General features: G+C 40.4%; 1 protein-coding gene across 4 annotated transcripts; it reads left to right on the top strand.

Moving 5' to 3' along the window:
• Positions 1-799: 799 nt before the first annotated feature.
• On the top strand, positions 800-25,331 carry spag9a (sperm associated antigen 9a). 4 transcript variants are annotated; one of them, XM_063471664.1, is made up of 31 exons: positions 800-1,293; positions 4,440-4,560; positions 6,515-6,585; positions 6,682-6,770; positions 6,883-7,033; positions 9,119-9,205; positions 10,217-10,352; positions 10,477-10,570; positions 10,668-10,789; positions 11,798-11,812; positions 12,095-12,152; positions 13,542-13,694; positions 13,947-13,998; positions 14,099-14,229; positions 14,380-14,436; positions 16,056-16,217; positions 16,355-16,484; positions 16,755-16,844; positions 16,946-17,062; positions 17,172-17,358; positions 17,438-17,653; positions 17,733-17,952; positions 18,283-18,399; positions 18,642-18,722; positions 18,838-18,905; positions 19,092-19,240; positions 19,393-19,564; positions 19,829-19,942; positions 21,066-21,248; positions 21,651-21,788; positions 23,169-25,331. In XM_063471664.1, exons 1-31 carry the CDS (start codon positions 994-996, stop codon positions 23,285-23,287), a joined length of 3,900 nt encoding a protein of 1,299 aa, XP_063327734.1. In that variant the 5' UTR covers positions 800-993; the 3' UTR covers positions 23,288-25,331. The 4 variants fall into 4 exon arrangements, with proteins under 4 accessions (XP_063327734.1, XP_063327733.1, XP_063327735.1 ...); XM_063471663.1 differs by having other exon boundaries at positions 19,089-19,240; XM_063471665.1 differs by lacking the exon at positions 11,798-11,812 and having other exon boundaries at positions 19,089-19,240.
• Positions 25,332-25,430: the final 99 nt, after the last annotated feature.

Genomic DNA, 25,430 nt, shown 5'->3' with positions numbered 1-25,430 from the left:
AGCTAAGAAATAAAGCGCATCAGTGCAACCCTGGCAAAAAGTTAGTCTAGAGCCCTGGCATTTGTAACCCTTTTGTGGAAAATTTCTCTCCATAGCAGTTTGCATGGTATGTCACTCATCTTTTATGTTTATGTAGAAATGTATATAGGCAGACCTATGTTTTTTTTTATTTTATTAATGCACAGCTGGGGATTTACCCAGAATCTTATAATATATTTATTTATTTTCACTGGTTACTCCTAAAAAGTTGCTCACGAATCACTTTACACATTTTTTAAACCTCAGGTTTTTATTTTTTTCCCCCACCATATTATTTAGAAAACTTTCGAGGCAATTTTTCCTCCACAAAACTGCCAACAATTTTACGCCGGTAGCATGATGTGACGTCATCACGTGATCTGTCTGGTCAACAACTCAGCTGTTGGATAGCTGCTTCACGTACTATGAGAATTGTTGGAAAATTTCAAGTTGTATTGGACGAAATAAAATGCCTGGATTTGTTTGTCTCCTTTCATGTTCAAGATAAACGTGTCATTATCGTGCAGTGTAACAGTACGTATACATTTCTAAATTCAATCAGCTACAGGAAAAAACATTCTGTTGTTTACATTTAATGTGAAAAAAATACAGTGCTGTGTGCCGATATAATACTGTTTGTGCTATATTTTCAAAAGATAAACAATATCTTTCGCTACTTCTGGGTCTTCAAGGGCTGTAAACTAATCCCTGTGGTTTTGTTCTCATGGTGATTGAGGGATTTGGGAGCTTCGGGGGAGCATTTGAACGCAGCACGGGACAAGCGAGGAAAAAATAGGAAGAAATCCACGTAGCCTGTCTTGCATCGTAATAGTACATTCGTGCGCTGTTCTCAATGTGTCCGTTTGATTAAAGAAAAGCTGTCTTTATTTAAGGAACACGGGCGTTCATAGTGGCGGGGTAAGGCGGAGAAAAAACCCAAACTGGTCCTGTTAGTTGAAAGGGAGAGGACTAAAAATGGAGCTGGAAGACGGAGTTGTGTACCAGGACGACCCGGGGACATCAGCGATGATGTCTGAGCGGGTGTCGGGCCTGGCCAACTCCATTTACCGCGAGTTCGAGAGGCTTATCGGTAAATACGACGAGGACGTGGTGAAAGAGCTGATGCCGCTTGTGGTGGCCGTGCTGGAGAACCTGGACTCCGTGTTCGCGGAGAACCAGGAGCACGAAGTGGAGCTGGAGCTGCTGAAGGAGGACAACGAGCAGCTCATCACCCAGTACGAGCGGGAGAAAGCGCTGAGGAAACACGCAGAGGAGGTGAGCTGAATGGATCTAAGAGAGGGGGAAGGAAAATATCAACATTCAGCATCCTTTTTTTTTTTTTTTTAAAGGAGGGTAATGAAGCCTGCCTCAGGTGCTTTCTCCTCCCAGCATCCCTGAGCGATGAATTAACCTATACACGTGGCCTGGCAGCATCCATGGAGTTCAGTGGGGATGTAAACAAGGCAGAGTCATGCTAGCGGCTCACTGAAATGGCCCTGTCTCCTTGTTGGCTCTGTTTTCTAGCGGGATGATCTGTCATATAACTGTGTCTATCTATGAAACAAGCACATCAAAGCCACATCCCTGGCAAATGCACATATGATGTCCTATTGCATCAGATAGTGAAGTCAGAAACAGCAGGTGAAGTGACTCAGCGTTTTGGGCCATCACTGTAACTGTAAAATACATATATGCCGTTTATAAAATACATCAGTGTGAAGAGGACGGAGCTTGTGGAATAACAGTGAGGCGTAAAATGTCACAGAAAATCCCACCACAGCTTTAACCAAACTACTCTTAGTGATGTTTGCATCACTAAACAGCATAATGTCCACCATTCATACATGTGCAAAGCCAAACATCCTGCACAACAGTGTTACTTCTTTAAGCTCTTATCTTCATATGCAGAAAATACTGTGTGCACAGATAGATGACCACAGTTCAGATATCTAACACCTGGAAAATATCAGAAATATACATTTATATTACTTAAAGGAGATTTCCAGTAATTTAGCTATAAATGTACTTTTGGGTAAGTTTGGGTAATTTGTAAGAGACAAAAAATAAAGTCTAAATTGACATTACAGTCCTTCCAGACTTAAAAGTCTTTATTTAGAGCTGGAAAACACCTGCAACCTACATTTCCTGTAATGCTCTCGGATCTCATTATTTATAACAGACTCTCACAGCTGGAGAATGTTCACATCTTCCAAAGCCGTCAGGTTATAACACTGTTGTTGTGCAATAATTACATACTTTGTAGGCCCATGCCTATAAAGACACATGCAGCTTCTAAAGTTTAGGATGTGATATCTGATTGGGTGCAGATTGGCAGCAAAAGTGGAGCCTAGACGTGTGTGTATGTGTGTGGATTTTGTGTTTCTGGCAGGGTGTGTGTGTTTGTGTGTGGTCAATCTGCCCTGAGCCCTCAATATGAAGGGTGAAGCGATGTGACTCGGACCTTCTGTCACAGCTGGCCTCTGTGGCTCAGGGGCAGTGGGAAAGCAGCCCGGTATGCTGTGGAACCTCCATCCAGTGGGTGATGCTGCACCTTGGTGACACAGCCACAAACACTCGTATACACTGTGACAATAATGCTGTATCCTGCATTGTTTTGCAGTATAATGTGTTTTAAATAGACACAGAAACAATAAGCCGGTTTCCTGGGTAGGACTCTTTATCTAAAGCCCCGAGGAGGAGTGAGCAGGGGTACGCTGAGCCTCCTGGGAAGGCACGGTGTTACTTCCAGGTCATGTGATCCTTTGTGAGAAGAGGGGAACATCCTTCAGCTTTCATTTCTGCTTTTCTTTTCTTTTTGTCTTGGGTTTCAGTGTCAACAGACTGACCTCCTTCCCACCCATTTTACCAGACCGATGAAGGGTGTGGCATTTCTGTCTTTTTTAATGACACCTTTTACCCGCTCCTTCATTGTTTCATAACAGGTAAAAAAAAAAAAAAGGATAGCAGCACATTCCTGTCTGCTGTGATGTGTTTGCGAGCCTGTTTCCACTAAACTCTGATTTAAATTGAAGATAATCTTGAAAAATGAAGCAGAATGAAGCAGATGGCTGTGAGAATATCTTTAACTTTAATTACATCTAAGGCAGCAGTTCAGCCCGTTAAAACTTATTGGCATCATCTTTCAGTTTCTTGGGGGCGTCTGATCTGCACTGTTGATGTTGTTTGCTGCGGGAATACTTTCTATCATATCTTTACAAAGAGGAATGCTGCTGTTTTAATTGTCTCACACATAGTTACTGCTTTATCTTAAGTCCAGTGTGACTGGTTATTTCTATTATTCCTTATTAGTTACTAGCTAATTTCCTTCTGCCATCCCTGGGCAGTATTAACTAAACTAATTTTATTGGTTGTTTCTGGAGTTCTGGTGCTGATGTAATGTAAAGACTGGACAATAATACAGAGTAAACCCTGACAATCAAATTAATGCCTTTTGAGCAAGCACTCGGCGACAGTGGGAAGGAAAAACTTCCTTTTTACAGGAATAATCCTGGAAGAAACAGGCCTATGGTACTACTGTACTACTAATATGGAAGACTGAGAACATCAGCAAATGTTCATGCTTGAAACTTTTCATGATTCCTCATATTTCTACCACTTTCTTTTATTTTTTTTTAATTTACTAGTTGATTTCCAGTTTAAGATCCATAGTAATTACCTTAAATTTCACTTCTATGTAATTCATACCATCAAAAACACAGTAGGCAAGCAGACTGCTACTGATGAAAAAGAGAGTAATTTGGGTCGATCACTGAGTATAAACTAAATTAGAGATTTATGTCTTTGCAAGGAAGTTTCCTGCATCTGTTTGTACATTAAAATAGGGTAAGATTCCTGTGCCCACAGGAAGGAAGGGAGCCACGTCAGGGCCTTGGCTTGCTCAGCTGGACAGGATGTGGACGTTGATACACACACATAAACAAAAGTGCATTTTCAGAGGCCGGCCTATAAGGAAACTGGGGGGAAGCGGCACTGCAGATCAGACTCAAGACACATTTGATAATCTGTCACAGTCGTGGGACCATTAATACTTTTAGGGATCCAGAGATATGTCCTTCATTTTCAGAGGCCACAGTCATATCTGTACGCGTCACATCAGTTTTCCTAAATGTTAATACTGTAAAACAGCTAAATTGTATTTATAATAGAGTTGTTATTATAAATACAGTGGCCAAATTACTATTTCAAACATTAATTTTGCAGTGGGACAGAATTCCTCATTTGGTTTCATTACTGTCATGTAAAAATAGAACGCTCAAATTTAGGAATGACATCTTTTTTTTTCTTATTGCAAAACAAGCATCAAACAAGACCAGACTGCTGACAAACCAGCTTTGATATGTTTTGCATTAAGTGTCAGTGAGTCCAACAAAACTGTGTGTGTGTTTGTGTTGTGTGTGTAGAAGTTCATCGAATTTGAAGACACTCATGAGCAGGAGAAGAAGGACCTGCAGAGCCATGTGGACCGGATGGAGTCCCACTCCCGCCAACTGGAGCTCAAAATCAAGAACTATGCAGACCAGAGTGAGCAAAAACACACACATTCATGCACACGCTTATATTATTGTGTACGTGCTTTCAAAAAAAATCTTCCATGTCTATCAGCATCCATGCGCTGAGATGAAATCTCATCGCTATTATAAATAATTCTGTTTCAATTCCTGCAGTTAGTCTATTTTTCACTCCCTTACTATCTTCTTCCTCTCATGGCTTGCTATGTACGCACACATTAACCATGCAGACTCTCACGCTCTCTTTCTTCATCTTTGCGGGGGTAACAGTAATGGGATTAAAGGATTTCTGTTATTCCCATCCTCCTAATGCGGCAGTACATTACCCGCCCATCTTATGGGTGGATTAAGTGGTAGAGGGGAAGCGATTGGTTCATACATTCTGTCTTGTCAGAAAAAAAGAGGGGGATTCACACAATGACTGGTCCAGTATCTGGTGACTAAGCAGCACAGCTGGTTAAAGCAAATCATTCATTCACACAAAGCTGCGAGTGGGAAGAAAACAGGAATTTCTTTCCAAATTTGACTTACAGCAGAAGCTTTAACAAGGCAAACATAAGTATCCCAGTGGCTGGTGTGATGTGGAAAATCAAAAGTGAATTATTTATCGGTTATTGCTTTGCTGTGTTTGCTGTTTGAGAGAATGATTCCTGCTCAGTAGGTTCAGCTAATTTGCTGCCACTCCCAGTGAATGGTAAATCATTCATTCATTAAGGTGCTTTAAATCCGAGTCCACTGAGTTAAATGGCCACAGTTGGAGCAAGAAGTTAGGCAACAACAGTATAGCTTAGATAATTTTAGTGCTTTAGTTTCACTGGCCTGACACGGAAAAGATCAATAATTAAGAGATTGGAGCTGAGTTTGGGGAATTCAGATTTAATTGATTAATAAAGCATCCAGCAGAGTAACAGCCTGATGAGTAAGTTTTAAACAAGTCATGCTTTGTAATTAAAAAAATATTTTTAACTTTCAGTCAACTTGAAGCAATATTTTGAATAAAAAGCAGCTGAAATAAATAAAATCAAAGGTTTACTTATTCAAATAATTCAACATTAATATGGGATCACTAAGAAGAATGTGCTTGGTATAAACTGAATGTATACCAATCAAGTAAATTTAATCTGACCAGATATGTTAAATTTAACCTTTTAAATTGTTCTTATGTAACAAAATTAAGTTAGTTAAAATCAGCATTTCGGCCAAAATGTTTTTTGAGTGTAGAGCTTCACAGTGGATGATGCTGTTTGCTTTTTGACATGTAAACTATTCATTTGGTATGCATTTCAGGATTTTAGGCTAAATGACTCATAAATCCAGTCAGGCTTATGGCCTTACATTCAGCTTCTTCTCCACCCAGTGATTACTTTATAAAACAACACACACACACACACACACACACACACACACACGCACACACACACACACACACACATACTCATCAAGGATTGCGAGAAGCTTCAGCTGTCCCCCTGCACAGCTTTTCTTTCTTCATTTCATTACTGGGATCTAGGAATGTGATGACTCATGACTGCAGAATAAAATTGCTCGATAGTGTCAAAGTACACACTGGCAAGGCATCATCGCACAACACACAGAAGCTTTAGCTGTTGTAATTGATAGTATCCGGGCTTTAAACCCGTCTGTTGCAGCAGCTCGCTGCGTGGCTTAGGCTAAACCTGATGTGCTAATAAGGGATTAGATGTTTTTGTCACTTCGTAAGGCGCCCAGTGCTGAAAACTATTTGGGTGCGATTACCCCCCCCAGCCCCAGCCCCTCTATACTGCATGGCAGAGAAAAACTGCACACCTTTTTACATACGACTGTCATACACATGCAAAAACCTAATGATCACAGAGAAGAATTAATATAATGTGACAGTGAGGTTCTGAAGTATTTAACAAGTGATTTAAAGTCTATAAGCTGGTTGTAAAGTAGCTGAAACTGATGAGGGCCTTCCTTTGTTTCAGTTGGCAGGTTAGAAGAACGAGAGCTGGACCTGAAGAAGGAATATAACTCCCTCCATCAGCGGCACACAGAGGTAGGTTAGAGAGAAAGGGAGGAGCGGAGCGTAACTCTGAAGAGTGGTCATGACTAACTAGCTCCCTTTTGGGTGTTTTCGCTTTGAATTCTGCAGATGATCCATAATTACATGGAGCACGTGGAGAGGATCAAAATGCAACAGATCAGCGAGACCTCCGAGTCGAGCGCAGTCGGCCGAGTCAGGTGAGAGCGCATAAGTTTGTTTGCCATGCCACTTTCATATCACACATGCAGCGTTTGTGGTCTGTTCTCCAATAAAAAGGGACGTTTTATAATTTTTTTTTAATCTCCCAAGGAGAGAGCGACCTCTTTCTTTGGGAATCTTCCCATCATCTGGCGGAGCATCTCTGCTCATCCCAGATCCTCAGGCCAGAGCAGAGACACTGGGCACAGAGAGCTGGAGGTTCACTGACTCATCGCAGCCTCGCTCCAACACAAGTCTCAAGGTGGGTGTGTGGGTCGTACCTACCTTGTGATCTATCCTTAGAGAATAAACCTGTGTCTGGTTCAGGCCACGTTATGTCAGCCAGAAAACCGATGTATAGAAGACACATTCATGCCTCGTCTATGAAGTGTGGATGTAAAAGGCCAACATATCCGAATTTCTGCTTCTTAAAGCATCTTTTCCACAAATAAGATGAATGCTGTCGTCCAGATCATGTTAAATAAAAGAAAAGCAAGTGAAATGAAAAATCTTAAATAATGACATCACTTGATTCAAATTGAAAATTAATAATTGATTATTTAATTAGTGCTTTAGCTGTATTATTAAAAAAAAACACTGGCATTATGGAGAATGATATGATCGCTCTAATTGGATTTCCTGTTTCTGGTGGTTTTGCCAGAGGTCGAAAATAGAAGATAGAATAGAGTTTTTAAGCTTCGAGTCCATTTATAAATAGAGAGCCTTTGATAAGGCTCGGGTGTGCTTATGTGTTTTTTATGCAGGCATCTAACAAGGCGCCCTCTGTTTCTAGACTCTTCTTTAGCCATTGATGAATATGCAGACTGCCCCCGGTGTAGCAATCAGAGGAGATCATTAAATGTGTCACATGAATATTTATAAATGTTTTCTGTAGGTACAAATAACATATTTTTATGTGTTATTTTATTCAGTATTTACAGTTCATTTAATTCATGTTTTAAATGGGGAAACAAAAATATTTTTTATATATATCCACATTATAATGGTGTTGATGCTCCTTAATATCTTCTTCCAGCTTTGATTAAAGTCACTGCCTTGGGTACTTGATGGGCATGTCAGCGGTGATTGTATCTGTGGCAGTCAGAACCTGCAGGGTGACAATGTTATTACATTGCACTGCTGCGTTTTTGTTAAAACTGGGACACCAGCTCTGCGGCGCAGTGCATTCTGGGAATGATGCCGCTGTATGGCGTGCAGCCAGTCACTGAGAGAGGGAGGAAAAAAGAGGCTGGCTGGATTGTGATGGGGCCTTATGTAATCAGAGCTACAGGGCGGTTATTGTTAAGCCATGGCCTTTTGAACATGAGTGTCTTTGATATGCAAACATGGCGTCAGAGTTCAGCAGCGATGTCATGTTTATTTATGGGAGCGCGAGTTGCTGCAGAGGTGAGCGAAAAGCAAACGACAGGTTAATGACCTGCATGTGCCGGCCATGATCTAATTTCCACATTAGTCATTTAAGTAAAACCATTTCATCTTAGCTCTGAAACTGGCATAATTATGTTTCTGCGGCATTGCATTTCATTCAAGGGGAGCGCTTAAATAAACAAAATAATTAAAATGATTCATATGTAATATTACTGTAAGTGCTGTAATATATAGAAATGTGTTTCAAAGAAATTATAAAATACAAAAATGGAAAAAAAATTGAATCAATATAAATATATTTGTGTACTTTTCATAACTAAGTAATTGTTTTACTATTACTATTTCTGACTTCCTGCACAAATAGTTTTAGCTTTGCAACATGTCATTAGTCAAAACCTATTTTGATTCTATACAGAAAGTACGGTGGCCCTGAGAGGTCAAATGCACTGCACTTCGAGAACTCTAACACTGAAAATGACAAAAGCACACAGAACACAACGGAAGAACAAAAGCTCACAAAAGTGACAAGCTAACAGCGGTTAATAGTGAACATGTATCTGCAGCATTATAAGAATCATGCAATTAGCTTATTGTGTCCCCAGAAACACTTCAGTTTTGTTTCGTTTAAGTTCTGTTGTGTTTTGTGTCCTTCTGCAACATTTTTTCTATTGGACGATATTTGCTTAAGTGCGTTTGACCTCTCAGGGCCACCGTAGGAAAGGGATTTACAAAACAATAAATGCTGATTTGACTTGACTAAAGACTCATCTGTTGCTTGTTGATGATCTATAAACTATAAACACACATGCACATGCACTCACGCACACACATGCTTACTTGTATGTATGAACTGTCCCATTCACTTCACAGACATGCACACTATGAGGTGTTTGCATTTCTGTTGAACTGCTTCTGCACTTGTGAGCTGCATTCTTACTCTTCCCCCTCCCCCAAGCAGTTGGACTATGGTGACCCCCCAAAGGAAAGGGAGGGTAAGAGTGCGCAGGACTCTACTTGGGGGAATTCACTGGCAGACGACTGCAAGGTAGTTGGATGAGTGGCGGCTGGTATGAGCAGCAGCGCTCCTGCATTGGCCGTGCGCAGCACAGTTTATGTTTGCGTGTGTGTGGGCTTCTGTAGTTTGCTCCACTATGCTGTTTCATCTTTTCAAACACGTCGCTTTGTGCATTTGTAGACTCTCACGTCACAGACCAGCTGTGCTATATGCAACCATGTCTGAAGGCCTCATTGGGATCTTTCAAAATAAAAGTGCACATATGGAGCTGGTTAATTATTAATGTGCAAAAGTCAATAGCAGCTTGGTTGCATCTGGCCTCCAGTTTGTTTTTGATTTTGGGTAAAATGCACGAGTTGTATATATTTGACTTTATTTTTGCTGTATTTATGTAGCTCTTCAAACATTACTAATCACTCATTTTACATTAACGTACATTTCATCTGTCACTTACTGCTGTAGTTATGTATTATTAGTTTTTGGATTTTCGGTGGATTTGTGTAGTTTACTAGAGTTTAGAACAGTAGCTCCTGTTGTTGTCCTTATTTATGTTCAGTAAATGTTGAACATGAAGCCCTCTGCAGTCTGTGTCGTGTTTTGTGGACGTTGTGTTTGCGTGCCACTTTCTGTGTTGCTCATATTTTCTCTTTGCATCCAGCCAGAAAGCTCTCCTCAGTCCATTCGCAACGTTTAGTAATTCCAGTATATTTCATTTATATGTGATTATCTGTGTTTTGTTGAGCTCCAATTTCACTAATATAATCTCATATAGGATAGTGTGTCAGATCTTTGTGGTGTAAGTGTGATTTTTTTTCTTTCACCTTATAAGAAGTTATAAGTTGGTAAAAAAAGCTCGGTAGTTGAGGATTTTTACTTTGTGAAAAGTGCCCTCTACATAATGTAAGAGCGGAGAGAAATTGGACTCTTGCTGCTTCTGTTTCTGTGTCAGCTTTATTTTGGTTTATTTATTTTCTATTTTGGTATACAGCTTCAGTTAAGGCATCGCTTTGTTGTTGTAAATGAATCATCTTTTCATTACAGGATGAGCTATCAGACTTCACCGGCTCCAAGTTGGCCACACAGATGTCAACCACTGCCTCGGACATGGAGAGGGAAGATGGGAACAGTAAGAGCACAGAGGTGCAAGCTGCTCCGGGGACCAGAACCATATCAGTAGGTAGGGTCACAAATTCTAATACTCTTATGTACAGGTTTACAAAACAACACCACAAAAACATTATGATGTTTACTTGCATATCCTTCCTTCTGATATATATCATCTATGCTTGTGTGTTTTGCAGGTCTGCCTGAAAATGAGGACAGCTCAGATGTGAAGGACATCATTGAGTCCACCCCTGAACTGGACATGGATCTCATTGGGTACAGACCCTGCAGGTAATACAAAGAGGACCTTTTGGGGGTGTTTGTCTTTTTTAAATGAAAGATCCATCAGGCAAAAAACATGACCTCCTATTGTTCTTTCTTTTGTCAGCACTCCTACTAAAGGCATTGAAAACATGGCATTTGACCGCAATACAGACTCCCTGTTTGAGGAGCTGTCCTCTGCAGGCACCGGGCTCATCGGGGACGTGGACGAAGGAGCTGATCTTTTAGGTGAGTGAAAACTTTACAAAAAAGTGACTGAAAAAACGTGGATTGGTTAGTCCGAGAGTATTATGTAGAAAAGGTCAAATAAAAACTACATTTTTGATGTTTTTCAGTTTAAAGCACACAGATGATTGACAGATATACTATGTAAAGATGTACATTTCAGTTTCAGTGTCAGATATGTAAAGAAAAAATACTGAAATCTTAAAAGCCAGAGGTGAAATACATGCTGAATGATTCTGTTAATAGCCTGAATACTTCTTTATAATCACTGCTTATTTTCTTTCTAAAAGGTCGTAAAGGTGATTTGCTGAATTCCCACTTCGATACTTTACTAGCAGATGTTGTTCTACTTTCTTTAAATTCATTGTAACTTCATAACCAGCTGTTTTCTGCGACGCTACACCGCTTGCTTTGGTCCAGCTGTTGTACAAAGTGTTAGCCATCTACCCATGTTAACATCACCTCTCTCTCTCCCGTGTCTCATTCTCTGGCTTTTGTCCATAATCCAAGTGGAGTACTCTGGTGTGTATGACCTCCAACCTTTCCTTAGCTAAACATTTTTCTGTAAAGTTCCTTTGACCTTTACCCATTACTCATTCTTTCCACATCCACCATTGTTAAAGGTTCTTCTTCATTGCGTCTTATATTAGGGTACATTAATATATTTTCGTCTGCCTACTACTTCAAAAAGATTTTGGTGCATGAATGATGGAGTGTAGTGCTTCCTTTTTTGGCCTAATTGATCTTTATACAGCTTTTATTTTTTCATTTATTTTTTTGCTCTTGTACTTTTCTTCTCTTGAGTGCCGAAAATGTCAAATGTATGTTATCTTTAGAGATTTTACAGCATCTCTTCCTTTTTGCTTGTGGAGTCAGCAGCTACACATTCAGCTCTGGCTCCTTCATCATTTTGGTCATTTCACTGTCTCAAACTATATCCGCATTTCTCTCTCTCTCTCTCTCTCTTCCCTATTCTTTTTCCGCCTGGCTTGGATTGCATGGTATTCTCAGACCTTAGTTTGATTGGTAAGACCTCACCCACTCTTTCCATTCTTCTCATGTCTGTCATGTGACATGTTGTGCTGTGTGTTTGTGCGTTGCGGTAGTTTCATGTGCTGTGAGACCTACAGTAACAAATATCTCACTAGGAGATATTTCATGTCCCACGTCATGCCTGGTTGGATTTATTCTTAGTGTGAATAGTGTACTTCTTTATATGTAGTGTTAAAGTAGTGACAGATCCAGTTTGTGTTCAATTCAGATTTGTTAAGTGATAAAATTATAATGATGTTCTTTAATTCTGTTCAGGAATGGGCCGGGAAGTTGAAAATCTAATTATGGAGAATTCACAACTGCTTGAGACTAAGTAAGTAGAATTTAATATCCACTTCTTCATCCTTTGTAGGGCTGTAATGACTCTCTCTAAATTTGGTTTGGTTTAGTTTTTTAAATGTTTTTGTTTTATTGTTGGAGATTATTAAGAGGGAAAAAAGCAATGTTGAAAATATTGCACCCACAAACATACATTGATTAGTATCTAATAATGTCGTTTAACATATTGCTGTATTCTCATAACGTAGAATTAAACCTTAAAAAATACATAGGAGTGAGTGCCACTTTTTAGAAGTCACCATGTTCCCCCACCATCTTGAATACAATGGTGAAAATGGACTTCTCTCTTCTGCCTAATCGCTGAGTTGTGTATGTTGCTCTTAGATGTTCGAGTGCCATGGAGTCAGATTTTTAATTCATGTCTGCACATTCACACGAAAGGTACAAAGAGTCATGAACTGAAGTCAGAGCCCTAACACATGAAAATGTGCATGCCTATTTAATTATTACTGTCAGCAGATTAGACTCTCTCTTCTCTAGAAGAGCAGCAGCTGTTTATAAGCTATCATTATGTCAGATAATATTAGGCTTATTAAACACTTCCTTTGATAAACAGTCTGATTACATTTTCACATTGTATGAGAGTTTACTCGCTAGGTGTCCGAGTTCAACAATGTTAGATCTTGTTTAAGAAATGTTTCACTAACAGCTGCTAACAGAGGCTAACAGCAGAGCTTACTGACAGAAAAGTGAAGGAAATTTAGCTAACAAGGTAACAGTGGACAGCCTACCCAAAATAGCAACAAGGTCCCAGAGTCACTTTGCTATCAGAGTACACTGACGATAGATTAACAGTGGCCAGAGTTTTTGAGGTGACTCAGGCATAACAGCATAGAATACCTCTAAGTATTTACCAACACATATCCACTTTTGAATTTCCTAATTTATTGGTAAGTGTTGATCAAATTCAAGTATATAAAAAAAAAAAAGACTATTAAAGAGGATTTTTTTTTCTTACACAAACAGTAGTAGAAACACGCTGGCAGGCCACGGCTATTATGGCATACAGCCTAGATTTAATGTTTTTGATCTCTCTTGGCTGACTAAAACATGTCTGCCCTACAGTAGCTGTCCTAGCTAGGATTATGCACTTCAATTGGGATAAGTAAAAAAACTGAATTCAGTTGACTGCAACCCACTGACATCTATGGGGTGAAATTTTACACACTGTACCTTTAAGAACTGTTTTTTGGTTTTTGGATCACTGTATCCTGATTGGACATGCAGCACTATATTACTGACATTTGAAATTCATGATTTCAGTCTAAGTTTTAGAATCACTGAACTCCTGTTCCTTTGTTTAAGCTGCCTTTTATCTTGAAAACAGAGATTAAAAAACAAACGTACTAAAATGTCCTTCCAGGAACGCCTTGAATGTGGTGAATAAAGACTTGATTCAGAAAGTCGACGAACTGACAAGTGAGAAGGAGATGTTGGAGGGAGATCTGGAGGCTTTGCTGCAGGCAAAATCCAAGCTGGAGGAAAAGAACAAAGAGCTGGAGGAGGAACTCAAAAAGTAAGAGCTATGAGAGGAATCTGTGATGTTTAGTTTCTGTCTTTAGTCACAAGGACGATGAAGCACGCTGCTGCAGGTAATTCACTGTCGGTCGCAAAGTATAAATCCTCGCTGACACACTTTACTACTGTGCTATTGGAGCTAAGTAGCAGGAGTTTCTGCTTGATGAGTGCCTAATGGTATCTCTCCAAATAGAAACTCTGGCTACGCCCATTTCCTATAGACATTTGTGTAAAAACGTATATTTTCCAGAGTACGCCTGGAGATGGAGGAAGCGAAACATAAAGCTAACGAAGAAGAAGAGGTGAGTCCTGTATCCTGTGTCTGTTGTGTGGCTCATTTATTTGGTAGAATTCATGCATTTCTGTGTGGTCATGTTTGGGTTTAATTCTGTGCCGGTACAGAGTGATTTACCTACAGCTCAGAAGAAGCGTTTCACCAGAGTAGAGATGGCCCGAGTGCTGATGGAGAGGAACCAGTACAAAGAGCGACTTATGGAGCTGCAGGAAGCTGTGCGGTGGACTGAGATGATCAGGTGATGAAGCAATGAGTGGTGGACGGATGGAGCAAAGTGCATTTGATGTTTTGTTAGAGTTATAACTTTGTGTTATACATCTAAAAAAAATCAACATATCCGGACACATAAACTGAAGATTGTTAAAGATTGTTGTCTTCTCTTCTTTAGGGCTTCAAGGGAAAATCCAACTATCTCAGAAAAAAAGAAATCCAGCATCTGGCAGTTGTGAGTCTTTTCGGATTTACTGCATTATTTACTTTTTGTCTTTTAGTTTTGATAGGGCTGCCATGTTGCCTTCCAAGTTGAATCCTGACTTTTTTTGTCATTCAAATATTCAAATACATCTTTTTTCTTATCTTTTCCGGGATGTGCCATTGAATTGGCAGCATTAGGTAAAGATGATTTGACAGACCTCCCCACTAAACCTCTCTCTTGCCCCACCCCCGTTTAACACAGAAGTGCTCCTCCATTCTGAAAGGATCCAACTTTGATGTGTCTTTATCCATAATCTTTGCTCTCAGTGCAGTGCATCAGTTGTTGTTATCACAAACTGCTCAGATGTTACTCTCCTTTTGCCCCCGGGCTTTCCTGTCTCCTGCCTGCTGTGTGCCTTTTGATGTTTTCCTTACTCTGTCTGCTCATAGCGAGCAAAGGGAAACTACATATACGAGTATATGTACATGTTGTGTTGCTTATGTCTACCACGTCAGACTGCACATGCAAGTCAGTAGATTTGATTTCTATTATTGAGGAATTTTAATATCTAAATTGCCTTCCTTAGCCTTGGTAAGCTCACCTCTGTAGCAGTTTCTGCAAAGGCATTTGGAGAAATGACTTGTGTTTTCTGAGTTTTTAATTTTAACATATTCTCAAAAATCAGAAAGAAAAATCAAAAGCAGCACAATATCTTTCTGCAGTAATAAAACAGGCTTTAAGCATGTATCAAACCTTGTCTTATATATTGTAAAAATTCACACTCACTGGTCACTTTATTAGGTATACCCTACTAGTATCGATTTGGACCTCTTTTTGCCTTCAGATTCAACAAGATTGTATCAATGCTTCAGCAGCCTGAAGCATTGATACAAGGCAGGATGGCTTTGTGCTTTCATGGTGTTTATGCCAAATTTTGACCCTGCTATCTAAATATAGCAGCACAGCTCGAGACTCTTCAGACCAGGCAACTTTTTTCCAGTATTTCATTGTCCAATTTTGTTGAGCCTTTCCTGTTTTTCACTGACAGAGGTGGTACCCGATGTGGTTTCTGCTGCTGCTGCTGTTGCCTATCTGCTTCAAGGTTGAACATCTTGTGCATCCACAGATGCTCTTCTGCATACCTTGGTTATAATGAGTTGTTATTTGAGTTCACCATAGAAATGGTTGTTGGGAAATTTTCTGTAAATCAGCAGTTTCTCAAATACTCAGACCAACTTGTCTGACACCAACAACCACAACAGCCACATTCACAGTCACTTGAATTACTTTCTTCTGCATTCTGATGCTCAGTTTGAAGTTCAGCGGGTCATCTTGACCACATCTACATGCCTAAATGCACAGACATGCTGCGATGTGATTGGCTGATTAGATGGTTTTGTTTACAAGTAGTTGAACAGGCATGCCTTATAAAGTAGCTGGTGAGTGTATATTAGTAGTAGTAGTTAGATATAATAGGGGAGTGCTTAGCTCTACTATGACTCCCAGCATGCTTTATGTCACTGTACAGTAAATGTTGGTGGTAGTTCCTTGATTGTCTGGTTTGTTTGTGACACCCCTGCCTTGCTCTTTCCCTGCGCTCCTGTCGGCTCTGTTTCCCTCTTGGCTTTCTGTAACTTCGCCACGTGCAGCTTCAGCAGACTGTTTAGCTCCTCCTCCAGTGCCCCCGCTGTAAAGTTTGAATCCCAGTCCAATACGAAGTACAGCACCCCAGGCAGCACTGTGAAGAGGAGCAGCACTTTCTCCCAGTTCCCCACGGAGAAGTCCAAGACATTTGACTTCCTCAATGAAGAGTAAGTAATGAGGACGTGTGACTTTGAGTTCTGTGGATTTTACCAAGTTGGAAATGGAAATGGCCTTCGTTAATGCACCTGTCTATAAAATGTATTATCAGCTGATGGCTTTGTGTCTCTCGTGGTTCTCCCTTTAGTAAGGAACAGTGCAGTTCTCCATCACGTAAAGAGCAGAAGAGAAGCCAGTACAGACAGGTGAAGGCTCACGTGCAGAAGGAGGACGGACGAGTCACTGCGCATGGCTGGAGCCTGCCCAGCAAATACAAGGTGGGAAATGAAAAAATTGCTTTGCATTAGGTCAGAGATGCGATCAGCACTTTTTATTTTGCTTTGTCTCCTTTAGAAGAAGAAATCATTTATTTTCAATGGCCAGCATATGCTGTGCAGCATAATAAGGTGTATCCTTTGTCTGTTCCAGCGCTGTGTTCATGTTCATCTGAGAAAATGTCACTTTAAAAGCAGTGGTCTTAAAATCTTAGAAGTCTTAAAATAAACTTTATTTACAATATTTAAGTTTTGACTGTTCTACCATCACAGGTAGCAAATGGTGGACAAGTGGAAAACAAAATGAACTTACCTGTGCCGGTTTACTTGAGACCTCTGGACCAGAAAGATGCTTCTATGAAGGTGCTTAATTGAATGAATAGACAACTCTTAGCATACATGCAGGATATTGTTGTTGTATTTTAACATTTTGATGTTTCTAACAAGCTCTTTCTGTCCCACAGCTGTGGTGTGCCGCTGGGGTCAACCTGTCCGGGGGTCGGGCATTTTCCTCATCAGAACTTTCTAAGCAGACAAAGGGTTCTCAGAGCAGCTTGGATCAGTTGGAGCAGGAGAGTAAGGTGAGTAGTTTAAGGAAGGAAGAAGCTCTTTGGAGGCAGTTGTGACTTCTGATAGTTCTTTATGTTTTATGCTTTGAGTCGATTCGCTAATGTGTTATGTTGCTGTAAGGATCGGGAAAAAGGGGAGAAAGAGAAGGAGCTGATTGTTCAGGACGAGATGTCCAGTCGTGTGTGGGTGTGCACTAGCACCCACTCCTCCACCAAGGTTATGGTTCTGGATGCCACTCAGCCCTCTGACCTGCTCGACAGCTTCTACGCCTGCAACACTCACATTGTCTGCATCGCCAGTGTGCCAGGTAGGTCCAGTGGTCACGCTTTGTGTTTGTTGGGGTAAAAATTATTTTTCTTACTGGGTCATTTGTGGTGTTTTGTCAGGTGTGTTGGAAACTGATTATCCAGCGGGTGAAGCTGTACCCCAAGACCTGGAGTCCAGCCAAGGGGATGCGGCGTCACTGGCTGGCAGCGTGGCCAGTGTAGGCTCAGCAGGCAGCGATAGCGCCTCGGCAGCCGAGGGCACCACTGCCATTCCCCAGACAGCTAGTGCAGGTGTTGCCGACCAGCCGGCTGAGCACAGCGCCACCTCAGCCTCAGGTAGTTCTCTACTAAAAAAAATGTTTAGATAGAGTACAGTATGTGTGGTTTGACAGCTGTGCTGTGCTGTGATCCACAGCTCCCACTGTTGAGTTGTCCAGAGAGACCAGTCCAGCAGAAGATGGGGTTCCCACAGCAGAAGAGGCAACAGAAGCAACGGAGGCTAATGCTGGCGTGGGCGAAGAAGGAGAGGAAGATCAGGGGGCTGACCAAAACCAGCCAGGAATCTACACGGAGCACGTGTTCACCGACCCACTCGGGGTGGAACCCACTGACTCCTCAGTTGCTGAATCACAGAGGTGAGAGTGAATATTGGTAGATGCTTTAGTCAATTCTTAAGATTTTTAAGGCATATATGACAATTGCAAATTTAAAATCTTTAAGCACTTCTTAACCACAAACAAACATCAAATCTTGACATGTATGAACCCTAGAAGAATTATGTCCAGACATTAATTTATGCACCTTTAAAATAAATCAGCCTAAACTTGCTGTTGCATAATAAAAGCATTGGTATTTTTAGCTTACAGAGGAAACCGTAAGAGGAGCTGTGGAAACTCGGCTGCATGTGTTTACTCCATGTTTTCTTAATGAATGGTGTATTTGAAGGACTGTTTCCCATTATCCAGGGGATCCAGACAGGATGGGGTGACTTCTCTGGCAGAAGACTCGGACCCATCAGAGACTGAGGTCCTGAGGATGAGCAGTGCACTTCCCACCATGTGGCTCGGTGCTCAGAACGGGTGGTAAGTGAGGCAGCAGCCACTAGAGGGAGCTATTAGTTCAGGGGAAAAAAGGAGCAGAAAAATTTGATGAGGTTGTAACTTCATGGAGCAAATTTTCTCTTGGTTATCATGCTGATTTTGGTGTTTATTTATTTATCATCAGCTGTGTTTTTGTCATATTGTTTAATCATTCGGATACACTTTCATGTCTTTATTTAGTTGATAATCAAGAGTTTTCCTCTGCTCGACTTTCTTGTCTTTAGTCTGTACGTCCACTCGTCTGTGGCTCGGTGGAGGAAATGTCTTCATGCCATCAAACTGAAAGACTCCATCCTCAGCATAGTGTGAGTAAAAAGTTGGTTGTGTTTTTATTTAAGGACTTGCACACACATAACAAATGAACATTTAAAAATAGACTCATAAACATATTTTTAAAAGTGTCTTCATAACCTGTTGCAGGCATGTTAAAGGGAGGGTCCTGGTAGCACTGGCTGATGGGACATTAGCAATTTTCCACAGAGGCATCGGTAAGTCTGTAACTTAGACTGCTTGCAGTCGGTCTCCGACAGCAAAAAGTCCAGTCCTATCACCAGCCAACCAGTGATTTTTGCTAGTCACAGGGTGGTTGCCGTCTTATTTTCACTGTAGTGTGACTGAGCCATGACTAATTTTATGCCACAAATTGCCAAAGTCTTCTTGTTTCTTCCAAGCAGACGGACAGTGGGATCTAACCAACTACCATCTGCTGGATCTGGGCCGGCCCCACCACTCTATCCGCTGTATGACCGTAGTCCACGATAAGGTTTGGTGCGGCTACAGAAATAAGATCTACGTCATCCAGCCAAAGGCCATGAGGATAGAGGTACAGCTGTCATTGAAAGTTAATAAACTGTATGTTGCGCAAGTTATTTTTCTGTTCCAGTCAACCTCAACCAATTAAACCTTATTGTTGTCATGGGAACAACCCAATTTACTTCTAACATTACGCAATTGCAATCTGTCACGCCCTTGCAGAAATCCTTTGACGCTCATCCTCGGAAGGAGAGCCAGGTACGGCAGCTGGCCTGGGTTGGAGACGGCATCTGGGTGTCCATCCGACTGGATTCAACTCTACGCTTGTTTCACGCCCACACCTACCAGCACCTCCAGGATGTGGACATTGAGCCCTACGTCAGCAAGATGCTGGGTATACAAACTGTTTGTTGCCTAGCAGTTAATCAGCACTTTCATAAATCATCTCAACAGACTTCTGGTTTTATGCTCACTCATTTATAGGAAATAATCCCTGGATAGAGTTGCTGTATGAACGCTAAGGCAACATACATGTAGAATTCAGCTCTTACTTTCTGTACACACACGTAGTAGAGTGATATTTTGAACAGTTTTGGAGGTCGCAACATTTCTTCTTCAGATCTTGGATCAAACCAAACATCTTCTGTGTGTGTTGCAGGTACGGGTAAATTGGGTTTCTCATTTGTGAGAATCACCGCTCTCGTCGTATCCTGCAACCGACTGTGGGTGGGTACAGGAAATGGAGTAATCATCTCCATCCCGCTCTCTGAAGGTACAGCACAATCTCACCAACTGCCTGCTTAAATGTCCACTTTTGTTTCATAAAGCAATGCATCATAAAAATGTTCTTTTAGCAGTGTTTATTCACTGAACTCAACTCGTTACTGCATTAGGAATAAATACATACTGTTAGCTTTTATGCTCTATTTGCATTGCAGAACATTAGTTTCATCATTTTAAAGTGTCAAAGTATTTATGATTTAAATATTCTGTGGAAAAACTGAGATGTTGTGAGGTTTAACTGTTTATTTTTGAGTATTCCTGAGTTCAAATATATTCATATTTGGCATATGGTTGAATTGAAGCATGCTATTAGTTACGTAAACGCGCGGCGTGTTCTTAATATCAAATCCCTCACTGCTGCCTCCACCGTCTCCTTTTATTCTTCTTTCATATTTCAACTCATCTCCCAGATGGCCATTCTGATGCCTCAGGGACCGTCATTGTGTAGCATCACCTTCTCTCTTAAAATCAATAAATCCTCAGTCTCTTCTCGCTGCGTATTTGTGCTGTAAAAGACAGTGGCATTGCCATGGATACAAGTCTCACATAGCTGACATAGTGCAGTTTGATGGTTTATGCTTCAAAGCTGGGCTCTCAGTAGATATCGAGGAGTGCTGCTCTCTTTAAATATTAAAACTTTTCCGAGGGTGTACCTGCGTTTCCTGTCACCATCTTCTTTCTTTTATATCAGTGTCTGTGTGTAGGCTGTACAGTTCTCTGTGTTTTTATAATCAGGGTCTGTACTTATGTCTGCTTTAACCTCTAACTTTAGGTTTTACTTAGAATAACTTGTGTGAGGAAATCAGGCTCAGGACCTTTATTTAAATCCCTTCTCAAATACACTTCTGCCGACTTCCTTTCTGTGATATTGTATCTACATAGTTTTTCTGGTATTAATTGTTGTAACTGCTTTTATCTTTTGGTAGTTTGTTTTGCATTTTTGTTTTTTTGATTGGCGTTTTACCTGTTTCCTAACTTCACCTGTTTTTGTTTGACCTTGTTTGTTTTTTCGGTTTTCATTTACCTTCTAAATGTCCTGCTTTCGTTTATCCATGCACTTTTTTCAGAGAATCACATAAAGTAGGCAGATGACACTTTACTGTATTCTTCAGCTAACAGAACAACAGGAACAGTGCCAAATCGCCCGGGAAGTGCTGTACGGGTCTACGGTGATGACAGCTCTGTGACAGACTGTGCAATGCCAGGCAGCTTTGTGCCATACTGCTCCATGGCTCACGCCCAACTATGTTTCCATGGACACCGGGATGCTGTCAAGTTTTTTGTGACAGTGCCAGGTAAGAGACAAGTGCAGAGAATCTGTGGGAAAATATTAGGTAATGTTAGCCATTATCAAAGGAAAATTAGCAGCCATGTTTCCTGGGGAAATTTCTAATTTAGCAAAAGTTAAGATATAAATGATTCACAATTTTATCTACAGTTAATCAGTTTGTTGATTGAAGACAAAAATGTGAAATTTTCTATGATTGTAAAGAGAATATGAGTGTGAGTGTTTGTTGAACTAAAGAGTACAGTTGAATCAGTGATTCTGAATTGTACAATCTAGTTTGTCATAGATTAAATAAACAAACCATTAAATGAGAACGTAATCGGTAGCTAAAGTAACAAGAGAATGAAAGAGTCCCTAAAACACTATATTTTGTTCTCAGTTTCTTCATACTTTAAATTAACTGTCACAGGTCAGGCGATGCCACCTCCAGGTAGTGCAGATTCAGGCTCTGATGACCCTGCATCTGAATCCTCTGACACAGCAACTTCTGAGACCAAAACCTACCTGGTTATGAGTGGAGGGGAAGGCTACATTGACTTCAGGATGGGTGGGTGTAACACACTCCATGTACAAGTGTGTATTTATACACAGCAGAGGTTTTTATTCTGAAAAGAAACAGCTGTTTACTAGACTTTTTGGAGTAAAAGGCTTGAATGTGTCCCTTCTGGTATAATGTTTGCTTTAGGCCTTAATCACACAGGCTTAAAGACTGGTTGGCAAACCTCTGGCAACCTCAAGTCCCCAGGAAAAATGTATAATCTCTGTTAGGCAAGTGGTTGCTGGAGGTTGAAGGCTGTCGCCATGTGAAATTGATCTCAAAGCGGGTGCTGAATAAAAAATTTCTTTATGATTGCGATGGTCGCTAGCAGATTGCAGCAGTTACTTAAAGTGCTAAAACATTAAAACAAAAAGTTTTACGTTTTGAAAAGACAAGTATACAATGAATTACACTAATCCAGACATGAAGAAAAAATGACATAAATAATAATTTTCCAATTTAGAGCGGGGCACCGTGGAACTCAACAATATTTCTGGAGTGATTTAAGAAAGAGTGAACCAGAGATTCAACATGAGCATTGAGAGTAAAGCTGAGTCAAAATTTACCACAAGGTTCCTCATAGAAGATTTAGCAAAAGTGGCCAAGAGTTCCCACTGATTTAGGCAAAAATCTCTTAGAAGTCCTTGTTTATGTGCCTGTTTCCTCTTTATTAAGATGGAGAAAATTGTCTGCCATTGAATATTTATATATTTGTGTAAGATTTGTATCTTAGAAATAAGTTGTTCTTAAAAAACATATACAGCCAAATGTCATCTGCATAGCAATAAGAAGAAATGCTCAGGAAGTTCTCAAAATGTGTTAAACACAAAGCAAATATTACAGAAACATTAAGGGCCCCAAAACAGAACCTTGTGGTACACCGTAAGCAAGAGAAGTGGAAGAGAACCTGACAGATATGTTGAGAATCACTTCTTTTTACTCTGTAGAAACTGTGATGCAAATTAAAAATGGACAACATTTCCCTTTGAAGTCAAAATTATGCCAGACTCCTTAAACCAACACATTTCAAAAGTTCCAAATGTCTCCGGTTCTGGTTTGTGTTGCACTTTTTACAGTTTCACTGCCACTTGGTGAGTAGTTTGTGGGCAACTCAGCTTTTTACATGGAAACTACTGGCAACCATGGTGATCTCTTAGCAATCAAACCAATGACAATGAGATTTTCACTACAGCAGCATACAGCTCTTTGTAAACAATTTCACACTAGCAACTTCAAGTAACCTCTAACAGCCACTCAGCAACTGTTTCTTTCATCCAGCAACCCCCTTTACCCTCGGGTCTCTGACCACTTTCTAGACCTTTACAAGTGTGGCTTTGCAATTGATTCCACAGCTACATCCAGCAACCTTACTCATCATCTTTTCCACAGGTGATGAAGTAGGTGAGTTGGATGGTTTATCCGAATCGACAGCCAGCCTGCAGTCGGCGCCTGCCAAGAACGAGCGGAGTCACCTCATCGTCTGGCAGGTCACGACTTCTCACGATTGAAAAACTTCATAGACTCTTGTGTTTATGCCAGGGGTGCCCACCAACCCCTGCATGCCATTCTGGAAGTTTTTAATTTGTTCTTAATACCTGAGTAGTTTACTACTTTGTAAAGAAATCAAAAAGAAAACAAACAAAGAAAAAAAAAACAATTATTTTTAGTCCATGTTTTGTACATTTTATTGTTTATGAATCTGAAATAGGTAAAATGAAGTATATGTTAACTTTAAGAATACGTCCAGGCGTTCCCTTCTGCATGTTGAAGAAGCTGGTGCACACACAGGGGAAAGGCTACCTTTTAGCACATCATATGGGATGGGCAGTTTGATCAGGTAATTGTCTGTTGCTTTGTATCTGAAACGTTAAAAAGGCTTTCGTTGTAAACAATAAAAAGGGACTTACCTGAAGTTGAAGTCATCTAAAAAAAGAGCAGGCGGTTTTGAGTTAAACTGAAGTATATTTTATAGTAATCAGACTCTATAGCACTACATGTGTTAACCAGCACCGACGTCTTTCCTGTGTTTAACATTTTAAGACCTGAGCATCAAAAACCTGCAAGTTATAAACGTATAAAAAAGTATCGAATTTCTTGTCACCGGCGATATCAGGCTGATTACTCGACTGTATTGTTTGTTTGGTATTAGAGACACAGCTTGCAGCAAGTGGTGCACATTAAACACGCTGTTGCATATTTAAATGTGCTTTTATGCAGGAAAAGCTGTAGGCTACAACATTGTTTGGGAGTTCGAATGTCCCACCAGTTGCAACAGGCTGATGTTTTGTTCTATGAATTATGTCTAAGCACTTTGGGTACTTCAAGGTTTCCTGTGGTTAGAAGAACTAGTTTACTGTACATTAGCAGTAGCCTGCATGAAGAAACCCCTCGTGCCGTAGGTGAGGAAAATCTGCCTGTGCCGCCAGCTCAGTGCTTCCTGTTTGCTTCAGCTCGTCGGCACTTTAAATTGTTAGATGTTAGTTGCTTTGGAGGAAAACTGCTGTGTCCTGTTTGTATGAAGGGAACAAAATGTACAAATATTTTTTAGGAGGATGGTCCCAGTAACCAAAGGATGTACGAAGAAGTATCTCAAAACTATTTCATTTGTAACTCAAATATTTGGGAGCGTGTGCGCGCATATATTCAGGATTTAAACTCGAATGATGCAAATTTAACTAACAGCAACATTTCTGTGTGGCACCTTGAATAGGACGGCACTAAAGAGAGTCTCTCCTGATTGCTTCATCATTCCATGTTTCATTGTTACACACACAGATTTCAGGCCTATAAGGCACATTTTCCTTATTTTTTGTTGTTATTTTGGGCATTGTGTGTGTTTTGTATCCATTTGTGAGACACTTTGATTAAGAGATGAGTATTTTGATGATTTACTGTAACCTGACAGCAGGATGCCAACATTAAGAAGATGTTGTAATTTGTTTTTATATGTGAAGCCTTGGTCTTCAGTCCATTTCAAAACAGTAACTTTATATTGTGTTTTTGCCATTCCAGTATTTATTTCCTTTGCTATCGAGCCTATCTTGGTTCAGAATGTAACTTTCTACACGGGCAGAGTATCATAGGCGGCTATTGTGAACAAAATAGTCTAACGAGTTTACATGATTGTTAATAATGATTAAATAAAATGGATTAATGTCATTATGTTGGAAATTTTTCACAAACCATGAGATCAAATTGTGCAGAGAAAAACTTTCATTGATGTACCAAGCTATGCATGTTTTTTTTAGAGAACACTGCTATATTATCGGCTAAATCTCAGTTTATTGCCACCGTTTTGGGTGGGGTGGATGTCAGTGTATGTATGTGCGTGTTTTGTGTTTAGAGTACACATGTACACTTAGGAGTGTCTGCCAGTGTGTGTTTGATTTTCCAAGTGTGGTGTGTCTGCTTAGTGTATGTTCATCCTTAAAAACAAAACCCAGAGGCTGGTCCCATTTATTTCTCTGGGCGCCATAAATGGTGGTCAATGTTTGCTAAAACAGTATCATAGCCTTATTTTTAACGATCTATTAAACTCAGTTTCATGGATAATGTGCTGGTATTGGTGTCTGTGTTTTTCCCCAGTGGGAGGCATGGTGAAGGCATAGACTGTTTATAAAAAAGCAACATGATGTGACCTGTTGGTTACTG

Source organism: Pelmatolapia mariae, linkage group LG4 (assembly GCF_036321145.2).
Source record: "Pelmatolapia mariae isolate MD_Pm_ZW linkage group LG4, Pm_UMD_F_2, whole genome shotgun sequence".
NCBI lineage: Eukaryota > Metazoa > Chordata > Actinopteri > Cichliformes > Cichlidae > Pelmatolapia > Pelmatolapia mariae.
The sequence above is the reverse complement of the archived record's forward strand: the minus strand, read 5'-3'. Positions and strand labels throughout refer to the sequence as shown.

Coding starts and splice junctions, on each gene's coding strand:
- spag9a (XM_063471663.1), top strand. CDS start 994: ATGGAGCTGGAAGACGGAGTTGTGTACCAGGACGACCCGGGGACATCA. Junction 6,771..6,882: donor AGCGCAGTCGGCCGAGTCAG/GTGAGAGCGCAT, acceptor TAATCTCCCAAG/GAGAGAGCGACCTCTTTCTT. Junction 19,943..21,065: donor CTCCATCCCGCTCTCTGAAG/GTACAGCACAAT, acceptor TGTATTCTTCAG/CTAACAGAACAACAGGAACA.